The 17,021-nt window shown below is 39.6% G+C and overlaps 1 protein-coding gene across 5 annotated transcripts in view; it reads left to right on the top strand.

Annotated features, from left to right (window-relative positions):
- The window catches only part of Rimklb (ribosomal modification protein rimK like family member B), an 88,802-nt gene that overhangs the window by 47,838 nt on the left and 23,943 nt on the right, over positions 1–17,021 (top strand). For all 5 annotated transcript variants that reach the window (XM_045137543.1, XM_045137540.1, XM_045137542.1 and 2 more), the window contains exons 3-4: positions 7,967–8,197; positions 15,748–15,834. In XM_045137543.1, the coding sequence (XP_044993478.1) occupies positions 7,967–8,197; positions 15,748–15,834 (318 nt within the window). The remainder of the gene's footprint in view (positions 1–7,966; positions 8,198–15,747; positions 15,835–17,021) is intronic.

Raw genomic sequence — 17,021 nt, 5'->3', positions numbered from 1 at the left:
TTCCAGTCTTGTTTTGGTTTAGTCTTTCCTTGCTATACCTCCATTTCTCTCTTTTGGAGTAGGAATGCTCATTCTATACCATTTATATTAGAAGTATGTAACTTGGGTTTTGATTTAAGAGGGCTCACAGCATTGAGTCTCAGATGAGACTTTAGACTCTTTTTTTTTAATTTTTATTAACATTTTCCATGATTATAAAATATATCCCATGGTAATTCCCTCCCTCCCCACCCCCACACTTTCCCATTTGAAATTCCATTCTCCATAATATTACCTCCCCATTACAATCATTGTAATTACATATATACAATATCAACCTATTAAGTATCCTCCTCCCTTCCTTTCTCCACCCTTTATGTCTCCTTTTCAACTTACTGGCCTCTGCTACTAAGTATTTTCATTCTCACACAGAAGCCCAGTCATCTGTAGCTAGGATCCACATATGAGAGAGAACATGTGGCGCTTGGCTTTCTGGGCCTGGGTTGCCTGACTTAGTATAATACTTTCCAAGTCCATCCATTTTTCTGCAAATTTCATAACTTCATTTTTCTTTACCACTGAGTAGAACTCCATTGTATAAATGTACCACATCTTCATTATCCACTCATCTGTTGAGGGACATCTAGGCTGGTTCCATTTCCCAGCTATTATAAATTGAGCAGCAATAAACATGGTTGAGCACGTACTTCTAAGGAAATGAGATGAGTCCTTTGGATATATGCCTAGGAGTGCTATAGCTGGGTCATATGGTAGATCAATCTTTAGCTGTTTTAGGAACCTCCACACTGTTTTCCACAATGGCTGGACCAGATTGCATTCTCACCAGCAGTGTAGAAGGGTTCCTTTTTTTCCACATCCCCGCCAACATGATCATTTGTTTTCATGATGGTGGCCAATCTGACAGGAGTGAGATGGAATCTCAATGTAGTTTTAATCTGCATTTCCCTGATGACTAGTGACGTAGAACATTTTTTTAGATGCTTATATGCCATTCGTATTTCTTCCTTTGAGAACTCTCTATTTAGCTCCATAGCCCATTTTTTGATTGGCTTGTTTGATTCCTTATTATTTAACTTTTTGAGTTCTTTGTATACCCTAGCTGTTAATCCTTTATCTATATAGCTGGCGAAGATTTTTTCCCACTTGCCTCTTTGCTTTTTTCACTGTGTCCTTTGCAGTGCAAAATCTTTGTAATTTCATGAGGTCCCAGTGATTAATCTGTGGTTTTATTGCCTGAGCAATTGGGGTTGTATTCAGAAAGTCTTTGCCAAGACCAATATGTTGAATGGTTTCCCCTACTTTTTCCTCTAGCAGTTTCAGAGTTTCCGGTCTGATGTTAAGGTCTTTAATCCATTTGGACTTAATTCTTAGACTCTTTTTTAAAATATTCCTTTTAAGCCAGGTGTCGTGGTGCACATCTTTAATCCCAGCACTCGGGAGGCAGACATAGGAGGATCTGGGTGAGTTCAAGGCCACCCTGAGACTACATAGTGAATTCCAGGTCAGCCTGGGCCAGAAAGAAACCCTACCCATAAAAACAAAAACAATAACAAAAGAAAACTTTTTATTTATTTGAGAGGGGTGTGTGTGTGTGTGTGTGTGTACATAGGTACACGTGCCCACACTTGCTGGGGCCTCCTACCACAGCAAACAAACTTTAGATGCATGTGCCACTTTGTGCATCTGGCTTTACATAGATACTGGGAAATAGAATGCAGGCTATCACACTTTGCAAGCAAGTGACTCAAACTTCTGAATCATCTCTCTATTAAGACACTTTAGACTTTAGAACAGTGTTGGAACTGTTTAAGACTGTGGGATAAGAGGTAGAAGATTATGGGTTAAAAATATTATATTTGAGAATCCAATTGACATGGAATAGATAGACTTGTGATGGTTAATCTCTGGTTGTCAACTTAACTGGATTTAGAATCATGATGGAAACAAATTTCTGGTCATGTCTGTAAAGAATCTTCTATATTAGACTAGTTGAGATGGAAAGAGCCACTCGACTTGCAGGTCACACCATACCATGTGCTGGACCCCTGCCATGCTGGATTTCCTTTTAAAAGTGTAAGCCAAAAATAAACCCCTTCCTTCCACGAGCTGTTTCTTTTGGGATATTTTGTCCCAACAATGAGGAAACAACTGATAAAGTGTATGTATTGTGTGTATGTGTGCATGTAGACATCAGGTTGTAATGGGGTACATATGTAATAGGGTACTCAGGGTCCAGAAAAATCCTTGAAGCCCAAGCCCTAGGTTTGTTTCTAATTTTAATCAAAGAACTAAATAAAAAGACTGAGAAGGATAATTATTAAATTATTATATTTATTTAGGGAAGTACAGAGCCAAGGAAAGACACCCACATGGCTAGAGAGCCCATGTGGGGGGTCTGGGAAAACCATGGGCAAAAGAGAGAGCAAAGAAAGTTCAAAGAGCTCCTGCTATGTGGGGAGCTGGAGCCCATGTGGAGAGTAAGGGCTAGGACTAGGGGTCCCTCCTTTCCCCTCAGCCTGGCTGGGCCTGGAGGGAAAACTTGCCCACAGCTGAAAGTTCCCAAGAGGTCCGAGAGCCTGCCCTCCCCTTGCAAAGGTATTTATAACAGAGGTGGGCTGTCTTCCGGCTCAGATGAACCAGAGGGACAGGTGATAGGTTAGGGCTAAGGGATGTCAGGAAGAAGCCAGCCTTGATACCAAGTTCTGGGGTCTGAACTTGACCAACCATAATGTTTAAATCTTATGAAAGACCTTCCTCCCAAGAAGGGTCCTGGTTGTTTTTGGAAAAACAGGTCTAGGAAACTAGGCAAGAGATAAGAAATCAGATCATCTTTGATTTCTAGCAAGTGCCCACTTTCCTGTTTTTTTACTTTCAGGGGTCCAGTCACCCTAACAGTACTCCCTCTCAGTGTGCCATGGTCTAGAGATCTGCTCCATTATTTCCTTGGTCCAAAGCTTCTCACTGGAACTGGAGCTGTTTGACCAATAAGTCCTAGTGATTCTCCTCTTTCCTCCCTCAGTACTGCATGGCAGATGTGCCTGCCCATCTTGGCTTTTAGTGGGTGCTAGGGTTGAATTTAGGTCCTCATATTTACACAGCAAGCATTCTATCCTGCTGAGACGTCTCTCTGTCAACCCCTGTCATCTTGTGAGAGCTAATAATCCAATAGAACTTGCTTCTTCCATGTTCCTGTCACTTTTTCAACCCACTTTCTTTTTCTTCAGTCTTTGGGCTGAATCTCATCAGTAAATGTATAAACATAAATTCATTTACAGCATCAAACTATTTGTACATCATCTATACTTCCAGTACATACTTTGAATAGAGTGGTAATAATATAATATTCTTTGTCATCATAAAAAATCTTTCATGAGCCAGACATGGTGGCACATGGCTGGTCCTTGAGAGGCTTATTAGGTATGTCCGCATCTCAGGTAGATTCAAGTTAGGAGCCACAGATGTGTGAGACCATGTGACGATTGTCTTTCTGTGATTGATGCATTCGCTGAGAATGATCTGTTCCAAGTTCGACCATTTTTCTTCAAATTTCATTGTGTGACTTTTCCTTACTGCTGTGTAGAATTCCATTGTGTAGATATACTGCATCTTGGCTATCCATTCGTCTAATGACGAACATTTGGGTTGATGTCAGCTCTTAGCTATTATGAATTGAGCAGGTAAACAGGGTTGAGCAAATGTCTCTGAACTGGCGTTTGGAGCTTTGGGGGTAAATGCCCAGTAAGGGAATAACTGGGTCTGTTGGTAACTCTACAGTCAACCTTTTTAGGAGTCTCCATGTTGCTTTCCATAGTGGTTGTACCATTTTACATTCCCACCAACAGTGAATGAGGGTTCCTATTTCTCCACATCCTCACCAACATTTGTTTTCATGTGATTTTTTTAATGTTTGCTATCCTTACTGGGGTAAGGTGGAATCTCATAGTTGTTTTAATTTGCATTTCCCTGATGATTACGGATGATGAACATTTTCTTTTTTTTTTTTGTTCATTTTTATTTATTTATTTGAGAGTGACAGACAGAGAGAGAAAGAGGGAGAGAGAGAGAGAGAATGGGCACACTAGGGCCTCCAGCCACTGCAACCAAACTCCAGATGTGTTCGCCCCCTTGTGCATCTGGCTAACGTGGGTCCTGGGGAGTCGAGCCTCGAACGAGGGTCCTTAGGCTTCACAGGCAAGCGCTTAACCACTAAGCCGTCTCTCCAGCCTAATGATGAACATTTTCTTAAGTGTGTGTTTGCCATTTGTATTTCTTCCTCTTAGAACTCCCTGTACAGTTTTCTGACCCATTTTGTGAGTGGGTTGTTTGACTTTTTATTGTTTAAGTTTTTGATTTCTTTGTAGATTCTAGAAATTAGGCCTCTGTCAACTGTATAGCTGGAAAAAATTTTCTCTCATTCTGTGGGTAATCTCTTGGCTTTGCTTATTTTATGTTGGTCTGAGAAGAAACTTTTCAGCTTCATGAAATCCTGATGGTTGAGTGTTTAAGTTCCTGAGCTACTGAGGTTTTGTTCAGGAAGTCTTTTTCCACTCCTGTATCATGAAAATTTCCTTCTATTTCTTCTTCCAGTAGTAATAGAGTTTCCAGTCTTATATTGAGGTATTTTATCCATTTGGACTTGAGTTTTGTGCATGGTGAGATATGTGGATCGAGTTTCATTGTCCTGCGTATGGTTACCCAGTTTGTTCAGCACCATTTGTTGAAGATGCTGTTTTTTGTTTGTTTTTTTTTCCCAGCCCACATTGGTAGAGACTTTGTCAAATATCAAGTAGCTGTAGTTACTTGACCCAAAGTCCAGGTCATTGATTCTGTTTCATTGGTCTATAATCCTGTACCATGCTATACTATGTTGTTTTTATTACTATGGCTTTGTAATACAGCTTTAGATCAGGTATGGTGATGCCTCTAGAGGTATTTCTTTTGCTAAAGATATGTTTGGATATCTGAGGCCTTCTACCATTCCATATGAATTTGTAGATCATTTTTCTTATATTTGGAAGAAAAATGTTGGGATTTTTATTGTTATTGCATGAAATCTATACATTGCCTTTGGTAAGATTGCCATTTTCACAATGTAAATTCTGCCTATCCAAGAGCATGGGAGTTCTTTCTGTTTTCTCAAGTCCTTCTCAATTTATTTCTCGAGTGTTCGAATGTTTTCATTGTATAGGTCATTCACATCCTTGGTCTATGTTATTCCAAGGTATTTTATGTTTTTATTTTGTTGCAATTGAAAATGGGACAATATTGCTTATTTCTTTCTCTGTATCTTTTTTTTGCATATAGAAAGGCTACTGACTTTTGTGCATTGATTTTGTATCCTGCTACTTTGCTGAAGGAGCTAATCACCTTTAAGAGTTTTGAGATGGATATTCTCAGGTATCTTATATACAGAATCATGTCATCTGCAAATAGGGCTTCTATTTCCAATTCTTCCTTTCCAATTTGTATCCCTTTTATGTCTTTCTTCTGTCTTACTGCTTGAGCTGGGACTTCCAGTACTATGTCGAAGAGCAGTGGTGAGAGTGGGCACCCTGTCCTCTTCCTGATCTCTATGGGAACTCCTCCAGTCTCTCCCCATCAAGTACTTTTTGGGCTTTAGGTGCTTTACACATAGCCTTTATTATTTTGAGACATAAACCATCCATGCCTATTATCTCCAACGTTTTAATCATGAAGTGATGTTATGTTTTGTCAAAGGCCTTTCCTGCATCTATTGAAGTGATCATGTGGTTTTTGTGTCTAAGCTTATTTATGTAGTGTATTACATTGACAGGTTTCCGTATGTTGCACCCACCCTGTATTCCTGGAGTAAAGCCTGTCTGCTCAAGGTGGATAATGCTTTTGATGTGTCGAGTTCAGTTTGCAAGGATTTTGTTCAGGATCTTTGCGTCTAAGTTCATCAGGGAAATAGTCCTTTTCTTGTGGCATCTCTGCCTGGATTTAGTATTAGGGTGAACTTCATAGAAGGAATTGGGGAGCTTTCCCTGTTCTCTGGTCATGTGGCACAGTTTGAGAAAAATTGGTTTCACCTCTTCCATGAAGGTTTGATAGAATTAAGCTGAGAAGCCATCTGGTCCTGGACTCTTCTTTTGGGGGAGGCTTTTTTTTTTTTTCTTTCATTTTTTATTTATTTATTTGAGAGCGACAGACATAGAGAGAAAGACACATAGAGGGAAAGAGAGAGAATGGGCGCGCCAGGGCTTCCAGTCACTGCAAACGAACTCCAGACGCGTGCGCCCCCTTGTGCATCTGGCTAACGTGGGACCTGGGGAACTGAGCCTCGAACCGGGGTCCTTAGGCTTCACAGGCAAGCGCTTAACCGCTAAGCCATCTCTCCAGCCCTGGGGGAGGCTTTTTATTACCTTTTCAATCTCGATAGCTATGATAGGTTTATTTAGGAGATTAATCTGCTCTGAGTTTAGCTTTGGTAGGTGGTATGTGTCCAGGAATTCATCCATTTCTTCCAGATTAGCTAGTTTTGTGGAGTATAGGTTTTTGAAATAAGTCCTGATGATTCTCTCAATTTTACTTATGTCTATTTTGGTCACTCTTTGTCCATTTCTAACTTTGTTAAATTTTTTTTTTCCTATTTATTTTTCGAGACTGGGCCTCACTCTAGCCCGGGTTACCTGGAATTCACTCTGTATTCTCAGGGTGGCTTTGAACTCACGGTGATCCTCCTACCTCTGCCTTTTGAGTGCTGGGATTAAAGGCGTGTGCCACCATGCCAGGCTTCTAATTTTGTTAATTTGAAGCATCTCTTTTTTTCACTTGATCAAATTGGCCTGGGATTTATCAATCTTGTTTACTTTTTCAATTAACCACCTTTTTTGTTTCATCAATTTTCTTAATTGTTTTCTTAGTTTCCAGTTCATTAATTTCTTCTCCAATCTTAATTATTTCTTAAAAAATCTTTTAAATTCATTATAGAAGCAAATTAATTCACTTTAAAAATAAAAACTGCAAAAAAAACATAGTAAAAAGCTGGGTGGGGTGGCGCACACCTTTAATCCCCGTACTCTGGAGGCAAAGGTAGGAGGATCGCCATGAGTTGGAGGCCACCCTGAGACTACACAGTGAACTCCAGGTCAGCATGGGCTAAAGTGAGACTCTACCTCGAAACAAAACAAAACATGGTAAGAAAGAAAATTGCATGGAGCACAATGTTGAACCTCTTTATTTGACTTTATTATTGCCTTGCCACCCAGTTACTGTCAGAGGAAGCCAGTTTATATTTATTCTTTCAGAAACTTGATATGTATCTATACATATAAGTAAAAGAGTCTCAAAATTTTTCATTAAATTGTCACCTAGAATTATTAAATTTCTGAATATAAATATTTTGTGTCTTCCCTTTTAATGACTAATAGAAATATATAATAATGGCATATAATTATACTAACTTAGTTAATAAACCAAGGTAACAATTTTGTTTTCTTAGAGAATGTTTCTCTATCCCAATCCAATCAAAACAGCACATTTGATTTTGTGATCTAAGCTTTGGAATATTATTGTTCCACTATTTTACTTTCATTTATCAACATCTTGATTTTTAAAAAATATTTATTTACGTGTGTGTGGGGGGGGGGGGTTGGTATGCACCAGGCTTTCTTTTGTCAATGGAAAATAAATCTCAAACCCTTGAGCCACTTTTTATGTCTGGCGTATATGGATGGCTTAAGAATTGAACCTGTCGTGGCAGGCTTTGCAAGCAAGCACCTTTAACTGCTGAACCTGTTTCCCAGCCCCCTATTTCAGGTTTTTAAGACACAGTCTGTTTCTGTAGTCCAAGCTGTCCTGTGAGTCAGTATGCAGCCCTTCAGCTCATGATGGTGTGCCTCCCTCAGCCTTTCAAGTATTAGAAGAGCCACTATTCCTAATTCAATTTTCTATCATATTGCCTGTTCCCTTCTAATGATTTTGGTTTTATTCTTATATATTTCAGGTCTACGGATCAATGGAGAGCTAATCTCTGCCTACCCACAGGTAGTGGTAGTGAGAGTTCCAACCCCTTGGGTGCAAAGTGACAGTGATATTACTGTTTTACGCCACCTAGAGAAGATGGGATGCCGACTGATGAACCGACCTCAAGCCATCCTGAACTGTGTTAATAAATTCTGGACATTTCAAGAGTTAGCTGGCCATGGTGTTCCTCTGCCAGATACCTTTTCTTATGGTGAGATCATAAATAAAAATGTATAATAGTCAAAGCACTGGAAGGTTTGAGATCTGTATTAAAATAAGGCAGATTTTATTTATTTATTTATTTACTTATTTTTGTTTTACGTTGAAAATTCTTCTTATGGAAATGGCTTTTAAGCCAGGAGTGGTGGTGCATATCTGTAATTCTAGTACTTGGGACGTAGAGGCAGGAAGATCCAAGTTTCAGGCCAGTCTTAGCTACATAGCAAGATCTTGCTTTGTAGAAGCCAAAAGTAAATAAATAAATAAAAGTAAATAAAATGTTACCAGTTTTAACAAGCTGAGAAGATTTATGAGTCAGGTCTTGAGATTATGTCCATGATACAGGGTAAAATAAGGTTAGCAAACTTTTTCTATAAAGTCCATATTGAAAATGTTTAAGATTTTCACAGACCATTAAGTTCTTGTGGTAATCTTCAGAAGCACGGTTGTAGTTTGAAAGCTGTTAAATGCAGTGCTTAACCAAACGTGTGCATCTCTGTTCTGGAAAAACTATTGTAAACGTAGACAACAGGCCACATCTAGCCCATAGGCCTTACATCTGAGGTAAAATGCAACAGAATTTGGTAATTCTGTTTAATTTCCTACTGGCTTTATTACTATTTTCATAACTATACACAGTTTTTACTTTTTTAAGGGAATTGATAGAAGGTATGATTTAAAGTAGTGCTCCTTAGCCAGGCGTGGTGGTGCACGCCTTTAATCCCAGCACTTGGGAGGCGGAGGTAGTAGGATCTCTGTGAGTTTGGGGCCACCTTGAGAATACATAGTTAATTCCAGGTCAGCCTGGACCAGAGTGAGACCCTACTTCAAAATACAAAAACAAAGCCAGGCGTGGTGGCACACGCCTTTAATCCCAGCATTTGGGAGGCAGAGGTAGGAGGATTGCTGTGAGTTCGAGGCCACCCTGGGACTCCATAGTGAATTCCAAGTCCGCCTGGGCTAGAGTGAGACCCTACCTCGAAAAACCAAAAAAAAAAAAAAAAAAAAAAAACCACAACAACAACAAACAAAATTAAGTCATGAATGCTGAGACTACATTGTAGAAAAGAATCTCACCCGCCTTCAATCCCCGCCTTCAGGAGGCAGAGGTAGAAGGATCACTGTGAGTTCAAGGCCAATATGGGAGTACAACAAAGTGAGTTCCAGGTCAGCTGGGCTACAGTGATACCCTGTCTTGGGAGCTTGGGGGTGAATCTAACTTATAATGGAGGTGAGAAAAAAAATGACACATGTGCTTGGCAGTACAGAGAGAGGTATCACCAAAAAGTAGGTGGGGCGGGGGAATAACGTCAATCCTGGCCTAGTAGCATAGGCCATAATCTCAGTTACTAAGGAGGCTGAGGTAGAAGAACAAGTTCACAAGATTCGTAGTAAGTTCAGAACCACCCTGCGAAATGTAGTTGCAAAATAAAAAGTAAAATAGTCTCTCTGCTAATTACTACTCACTTTTAAAAAAATTTATTCTTATTAATTTATTTATTAGAGAGAAAGAGAGACAGTGAGGGCTCCTAGCCACTGCAAATGAACTCCAGCGCATGCACCACCATGTGCATCTGGCTTACATGGGACCTTGAGAATCAAACCTGGGTCGTTAGCTTCACAGGCTTGTGTCTTAATCGCTAAGCCATCCCTGCAGTCCACTATTCACTCTTTAAAACAGCTTATAATGCAAGAAAAACCTGTTTCATTCAGTTATGTTTTTGCTTTTGTTTGGGATCCAACATGAATAACATAGTGCCTAACATGAACAGGTCATTCACTAGATGGACAGGTGGATGAATGGATAATCTGTAAATCTAATGAGAACAAGAGGAAAAAAAATATTAGAGTAAACACATATTTGAGGGAGAACAGGGGCATATGAAAATACAATAATAATAATAATGCAGTAGAAGTAGTGTGGAGAGTGAGTCTGTTGACTTCCCAGTCAGCACAAAACATTGTGGGTTGAAGTCTGATTGTTAAATTTATGTTACCCCAGTTCTGGGAATGAGTATGTGAATGATTTTATTTAGAAACAAGGTCTATACAGATGTAGTTAACATGAGGTCATTGCTTGGTGTTTGTAAAAACAAGGAGACGGAAACATAAAACTCAGAGGGAGGATGGCCACATTATGGAGTAACTAGAATGTTTGGAGGGATGTGTCCACAAATGAGGCAGTATCAGAGTCTTCAATTGGAAGGATGCTCCCTGGAGTCCAGGGAGCTTGGCCATGCTGGCACCTTTCTTTCAGACTCGGGCCTCCAGACATATGAAAAAATGAATGTCATACTGTTTGAGTCATTTAGTTTATAGTAATTTGTTAAGGCAACCCTAGGAAATGAATATAAAAGATGGGATAGTTTCATCCTGACTCCTTACATTGTCTTTCTCTCTCAGGATGCTAGCTTTTGGCACCTGGGTTCTGTAAGGGCATCAAGCAGGTATGTGGAAAAGCCACACCCAGAGCCTGGATCCCTAGTCCCAGTGAGGTCTCGGGTACCCGATGAAATGACTGCTAGACACATGAATGAGGAAATCCTCAAATGACTTAACCACAACCACCAACATACCCCAGACAATGGAATGTAGAAAAGACTCATACTGCTCCCGTCGAGCAGTGAGTGAATAGATAAAATACTGTCAACGTGAATTTAACCACTGCTTCAGAGTAATCTGAAATACAGGAACATATAACCAGAATAATAAATATATGCCTTTGTCCACTCAGCTGGACTAAATATAGGATTTTGTATGCAAAACACTCACCTATGCCAACAAAGTATCAAGGCTGTATATAAAAACTCCACTGTGAGCCAGGCATGGTGGCACACACCTTTAATCCCAGCACTTGAGAAGCAGAGGAAGGAGGATCACAGTGAGTTCAAGGCCACCCCGAGACTACATAGTGAATTCCAGGTCAGCCTGAGCTAGAACAAGACCCTACCTCAAGCCCTCCCCCCCCACCGCAAAAAAAGAAAAAACCACCAACCAACATAAACAAACAAACAAAAAACCTCCACTCTGTAAGCATTTATGAAGAATCACCTTGGCTGGAATTATACTCCTGATTATCTGTTAATGAAAGACCAAAACTACACATTGAAGAAGATAGCCTCTTCAACCAAAAGTAGATGTTCACATGTAGAAGAGTGAAACTAGATCTCTATCTCTTAACCCTCACAAAAATCAACTCAAAAATGGGTCATTATCTTAATGTAAGACCTGAAACTCTGAAATGCGTAGTGAAAAAGGTAGGGAAAACACTTCAAGGTACAGATATAGGCAAGGACTCTAGTAGGAAATAACAGCAAGTGACAAATGCGGGCTGAAGAGATGGCTTAGCGGTTAAGGTATTTGCCTTTGAAGCCAAAGGACCTAGGTTCGATTCCTCAGGACCCACTTAAGACAGATGCACAAGGGGTACTTGCATCTGGAGTTCGTTTGCAATGGCCATAGGCCCTGGCGTGCCCATTCTCTCTGTGTCTGTCTCCTTTCTCTCTCTCTTCCTGTCTCTCTCCTTACAAATAAATAAATAAAAAAATTTTTTAAATTTTTAAAAAGAAGTGACAAATGGGATTGTATGGAACTAAAAAGTTGTCTAACAGAGGAAACAGTAAGCAGAGTGAAGAGAATATACAGAATAGGACTTTGCCAGGTAATCAACATCATGAATATATAAAGGACTCAAAAACTTTATAAATGCATAAATGAATTGCACAAGAAATTATTAAATGAACAGATACAAATGGCCAATATGGCATCCCTTAGCCATCAAGGAAATGCAAAGCAAAACTACATTGAGATTGCACTTCACCCCAGTCACAATGACTATCATTTGAAAGCATCAACAAATACTGGTGGAGATATGGAGGAAAAACTCTTATATACTATTGATGGAAGTATCAGTTAGCTTTTCTGTTATAGAAACTAGAATGGCATTTCCTCAGAAAGTTAGAAACAGAACTATATCATCTAGTATATCCTGAAGCCAGCTTAGAATAGAGATATATGTACATTTATATGGCACTGTTCACAATACCTATTAATGAAACTAGGCTGGGTGCCTACAAGAAGATGAGTGGATAAAGAAAATGTAAGTTTTATTCAATAAGAACAAAATTATGTCAGTTTTAAGGAAGTAGATGGAACTGCATCATGTGAAATATAACAACCCAGAGTCAGACAAATATCTTACATTTGCTCTAGTGTAAAAGCTATATTTTTGTAAGAAGAAAGCATAAGGGGGACTATTTGAGAAGAATGAGTAAGTCAGCAAAGGGTGCGGGGAGAAGAGCATAAGACAGGGCCCATGAAGATTAAAATACATTATATATGGTCAGACGAGCTGGGGCATGTGCACCTTTAATCTTAGCACTCGGGAGGCCGAGGTAGGAGGATGCTACCAGTTTCAGGCCGTCTGGGTCTTCTGAGTGTCAGGTCAGCGTGGACTAGAATGAGATCCTACCTCAAAAAAAACTTCAAAGAAAAAAAAAATACGTTATATGCACATACGAAAATGCTATAATGAAACCTACTGAAATATTTTTCTTTATTTCCAAGCAGTCAGAGAATAGGAACATGGACCTCTTACCCCAATGCAAATGAACTCCCAATGTATGCACATTTTTGTGATCTGGTTCCATGTCTGTACTGGGGAATTGAACCTCAGACTGTCAGATTTGGCAGGCAAGCATCTTTAACTGCTGAGCCATCTCTCCAGCTCATTATTTTGTACAATTCATATACACTAATAAAAAATGGCACATAACAAAGAACTCCTAGTGTTCCTAAGGTAAGATTGATCTCAGAATGAAATTCTCAAATGGATTAAATACAAATTTCTTATAAAGTAGAAGAGTCAATCTTGGGCCAGTAATATTAATGCCTGTCATAGAATTCAAGGGATTTGTTTGGAAAACAAACATGAGACAATCAAATCACAAGTGTCCCTAGATAAAATTGTCAAATTGCCCATCCCAGAGAACAAAAGGGCTGGCCTAGTGAGTTCACCCTTAAAGTCTGTGGTAGCTGAGGTAGATGTCTAACCATTAAAAATGTCATTCTTGGAGGTGGTGAGACTGCTCATTGATTAAAGGCACTTGCTTACAAAGCAGGCTGGCACAGGTTCAATTCTCTAGCATCCACATAAAGCCAAATGCAGAGTGGCCCATCTTGGTACACACCTATAATCCCAGTACACGGGAGGCAGAGTTAGGAGGATTGCCATGAGTTTAAGACAACCCTGAAACTACATAGTGTGACTGCATAGGTCAGCCTGGGCCAGAGCAAGACCCTACCTCGAAAAAAAAAAGAGTAGCCCATTGCTCATGTGTCAAGTGTTCTTTCACTGTAGCAAGAAAATATGGCACACAAGTGTGCGAGCACACAAATGTTTATAGATAAACAAATAATTTTTTAAAGTGTTATTTGTGGGCTGGAGAGATGGCTGAGTGGTTAAGTGCTTGCCTGTGAAGCCTAAGGACCCTGGTTCGAGGCTCGATTCTCCTGGACCCACGTTAGCCAGATGCACAAGGGGGCCTAGGTGTCTGGAGTTCGTTTGCAGTGGCTGGAGGCCCTGACACGCCCATTCTCTCTCTCTCTGCCTTTCTCTCTGTATCTGTCACTCTCAAATAAATAAAAAATGAACAAAAAAATTAATTAGAAATGTTATTCATTAAACAGTACTTTTAAAATTATAGGCAGAGTTAATTCTGAGAAACCTGTTCAAAAAACTTAATTATAACTGAAATAGAATATTATATAATCAGAATGTAATCTGTTTTATAAAAACAAGTTTCAGTTTTTCAAGTGTTTATAGCTGTGTGCTGAGATGTAATATATAATTTATTTCTTACCATGGGATGAATTCCAAAGATACTTCAAAAACTTCAAAAAGCAAACAAAAGGGGTGTATATGTGCACATGCATGTAGCATCCCTTCAAATCAGAGTAAGTGTTCTTACTCACTGCTCTTTTCGTTCACTTTCCTTTTTCCCTCCCTTCCCTGTCCTCTTTCCTTCCCTTTTTCTTTCCCTCTTTCATTCATTCCTTTTTCCTTTTTTTCTTTCTATTCTTTCACCTTTTCTTTGTCTTTCCTTTCCCCTTTCCTACTTTTTTCCCCTTTCATGAGATTGTGTGTTGTCACGCAAGCCTGCCTACCCTTGAATTCATGATCCTTTCTGTCTCAGCCTCCCAAGCTGGGTTACAAGCATATGTCACCGCATTCAGCTTTCATTGTTCAATTTCTTAATGTCAAAAGAAGTTTTGGGACTTCAATCTTGTATGATTAAAGAAGGTATAACAATATGAAAATCTGGGCTGGAATGAATGCTCAGAGGTTTAAAGGCTTTTGCTAGCAAAGCCTGATGGTCCAGGTTCAATTCTCCAGTACACACATAAAGTCAAATACACAATGTGGCATATGTATCTGGAGTTTGTTTGCATGGACAAGAGGCCCTGGCATGCCTGTTCCTACCCTCCCTCCCTTTCTCTCTCTCGCTCTCACTCTCTCTCTTGTGAATATAAAAAAAAAATAGTTTTTTTTTTAAATATGAAAATTTCAGTCTAGGGAGATGGCTCAGCAGTTAAGGTACTTGCTTGCAAAAGCTTAATGTCTCAGGTTTGATTTCCTCCCCACTCCTCTCACTTTGTCTATCTCTCTCTCAAGTATAAAAATATAAAACAAAGTATGGTGGCTCATACTTGTAATCTCAGCACTTAGGAGTATATTCTGAGGATTGCTGAAGTTAGAGGTTAGCCTGGTCTACATTGGGAGACCCTGTCTCAAAAAATTTAAAACAGGGCTGGAGAGATGGTTTAGCAGTTAAGCTCTTGCCTGTGAAGCCTAAGGACCCCGGTTCGAGGCTTGATGCCCCAGGACCCACGTTAGCCAGATGCACAAGGGGGCGCATGCATCTGGAATTCATCTGCAGTGGCTGGAGGCCCTGGCGCGCCCATTCTCTCTCTCTCTCTCTGCCTCTTTCTCTGTCTGTCGCTCTCAAATAAATAAATAAAAATGAACCCCCAAAAAAATTTAAAACAAAAAGAAGCTGTTAGCTGAAAGTTATTTAAATTGGATATAGAACATTTATAGTGAAGGTAGCTATCACCTTCTTAAAAGGTGTAATTGTTTTAAACTGATACTCAGGTATACACACACACTCATGGCACTATATATTTTATATGCATTTGCAAGCGAAAAGAGAGAGAGACAGTGGGAGAATGAACAGATAGACCATAGCCTCTTCCCACTGCAAACAAACTCCAGAAGCATGTGCCACTCCATGCATCTGGCTTATATATATGGGTAGTGGGGAAGCAAACCAGTCGATCAGGCTTTGCACGCCAGCACCTTATCTGCTGAGCCGCCTCTCCTGCTCTCACATGTCATTTCAATTTATGATTTCTTACACCAAGAAAAAACTTAGTCATCAGGCTCTTGCTGTCTACCTTCCTTAGGCCACTATTGTTGATGCAGATAAAATTTGATCATAGCATGCTTTTGATATTCTTAAATTTATTTTTTGCTTAAACCAGGTGGCCATGAAAATTTTGCCAAAATGATCGATGAAGCAGAAGTTCTTGAGTTCCCGATGGTAGTGAAGAACACACGAGGGCATAGAGGTTTGTGTGAGTTTTGGTATGATACTGGAAATTTATGATAGGGTGATTTTGAAACCAGGGTTCTGAAAAATAATTGAAGAGTAAACATGATTATGATACCTCAAACCTACAGAAACTTCAGTTGATGAGGTGTTATTTCTATTATTATAGTAGTGATTTTAACATGTATATTTTAATGAAGTCTCAAGTTAATAGCTCTCTACAAAGACCTTAAGTCCAGCCAACTCCCCCTCAATTCATTTATTTTGAAGACTCCAATGTTTAGGGTAAGCAATAATGAAAATGTCTTAATAACTTTAGATAATAAAGAATTTGTTATATAAAATAAACATTATGCCGGGTGTGGTGGCGCACGCCTTTAATCCCAGCACTCGGGAGGCAGAGGTAGGAGGATCACCAAGAGTTCGAGGCCACCCTGAGACTACAGAGTGAGTTCCATGTCAGCCGGGGCTAGAGTGAGACTCTACCTCAAAATAAAATAAAATAAAATAAAATAAACATTATTTGGGCTCATGATTTCAGAGGTTTCAGTTAATTTTGGCAGGAATGATGTGATGGGACAGATAATCTCATATCACAGCAGCTAGTGTGGAGAGAAAATTGTTATCACTTGCTTTCTCCTTTTCTCCCTTTTATTTTATCTGGGCCCCAATCTACAGGATGGTGCCACTGATACCAGAATACCAGAGTGGGTCTTTCCTCTTAGCTAATACTCTCTAGATATGCCATTACTGACATATCCCAAAAAATGTGCTTTCCACTTCCCATTCCTTTCAACCTGATAATCAAGAGTAGCCATTACACATATATTGTATGTCAGCTTTAGCTCCATCCATACCAGTCCACCCCTGGATAACAAAATGTTCATGTCCATCTCATAATGCAAAATTCATTCTGTTCATTAGTCCCCAGTGCATTAACAGCTTTATTATTGTTCAAAGTCCAAGTGTAAAATATCTTCTAAGGCTCAACATAAGCTTTTTTCCCCTTTCTGAACCCTGTAGAGTTGAAAGGCAAGTTAAACTACTTTCACTATGTAGTGGCAGAGAGTAGGCATTATTGTTCCATAGGAAGAAGTGGGAGTATAGGAAGGAGAATGGGACCCAAAGCAAGGCTTAATCCTAGCAGGTCAGACATTAAATCCTGTAGGTCCATGCCTGCCATTCACGGCATAAGATACGTGATGA

This window comes from Jaculus jaculus, chromosome 18 (genome assembly GCF_020740685.1).
Source record: "Jaculus jaculus isolate mJacJac1 chromosome 18, mJacJac1.mat.Y.cur, whole genome shotgun sequence".
NCBI classification, from domain to species: Eukaryota; Metazoa; Chordata; class Mammalia; order Rodentia; family Dipodidae; genus Jaculus; species Jaculus jaculus.
Note: the sequence above shows the minus strand (reverse complement) of the source record. Positions and strands in the feature narration are given on the sequence as shown.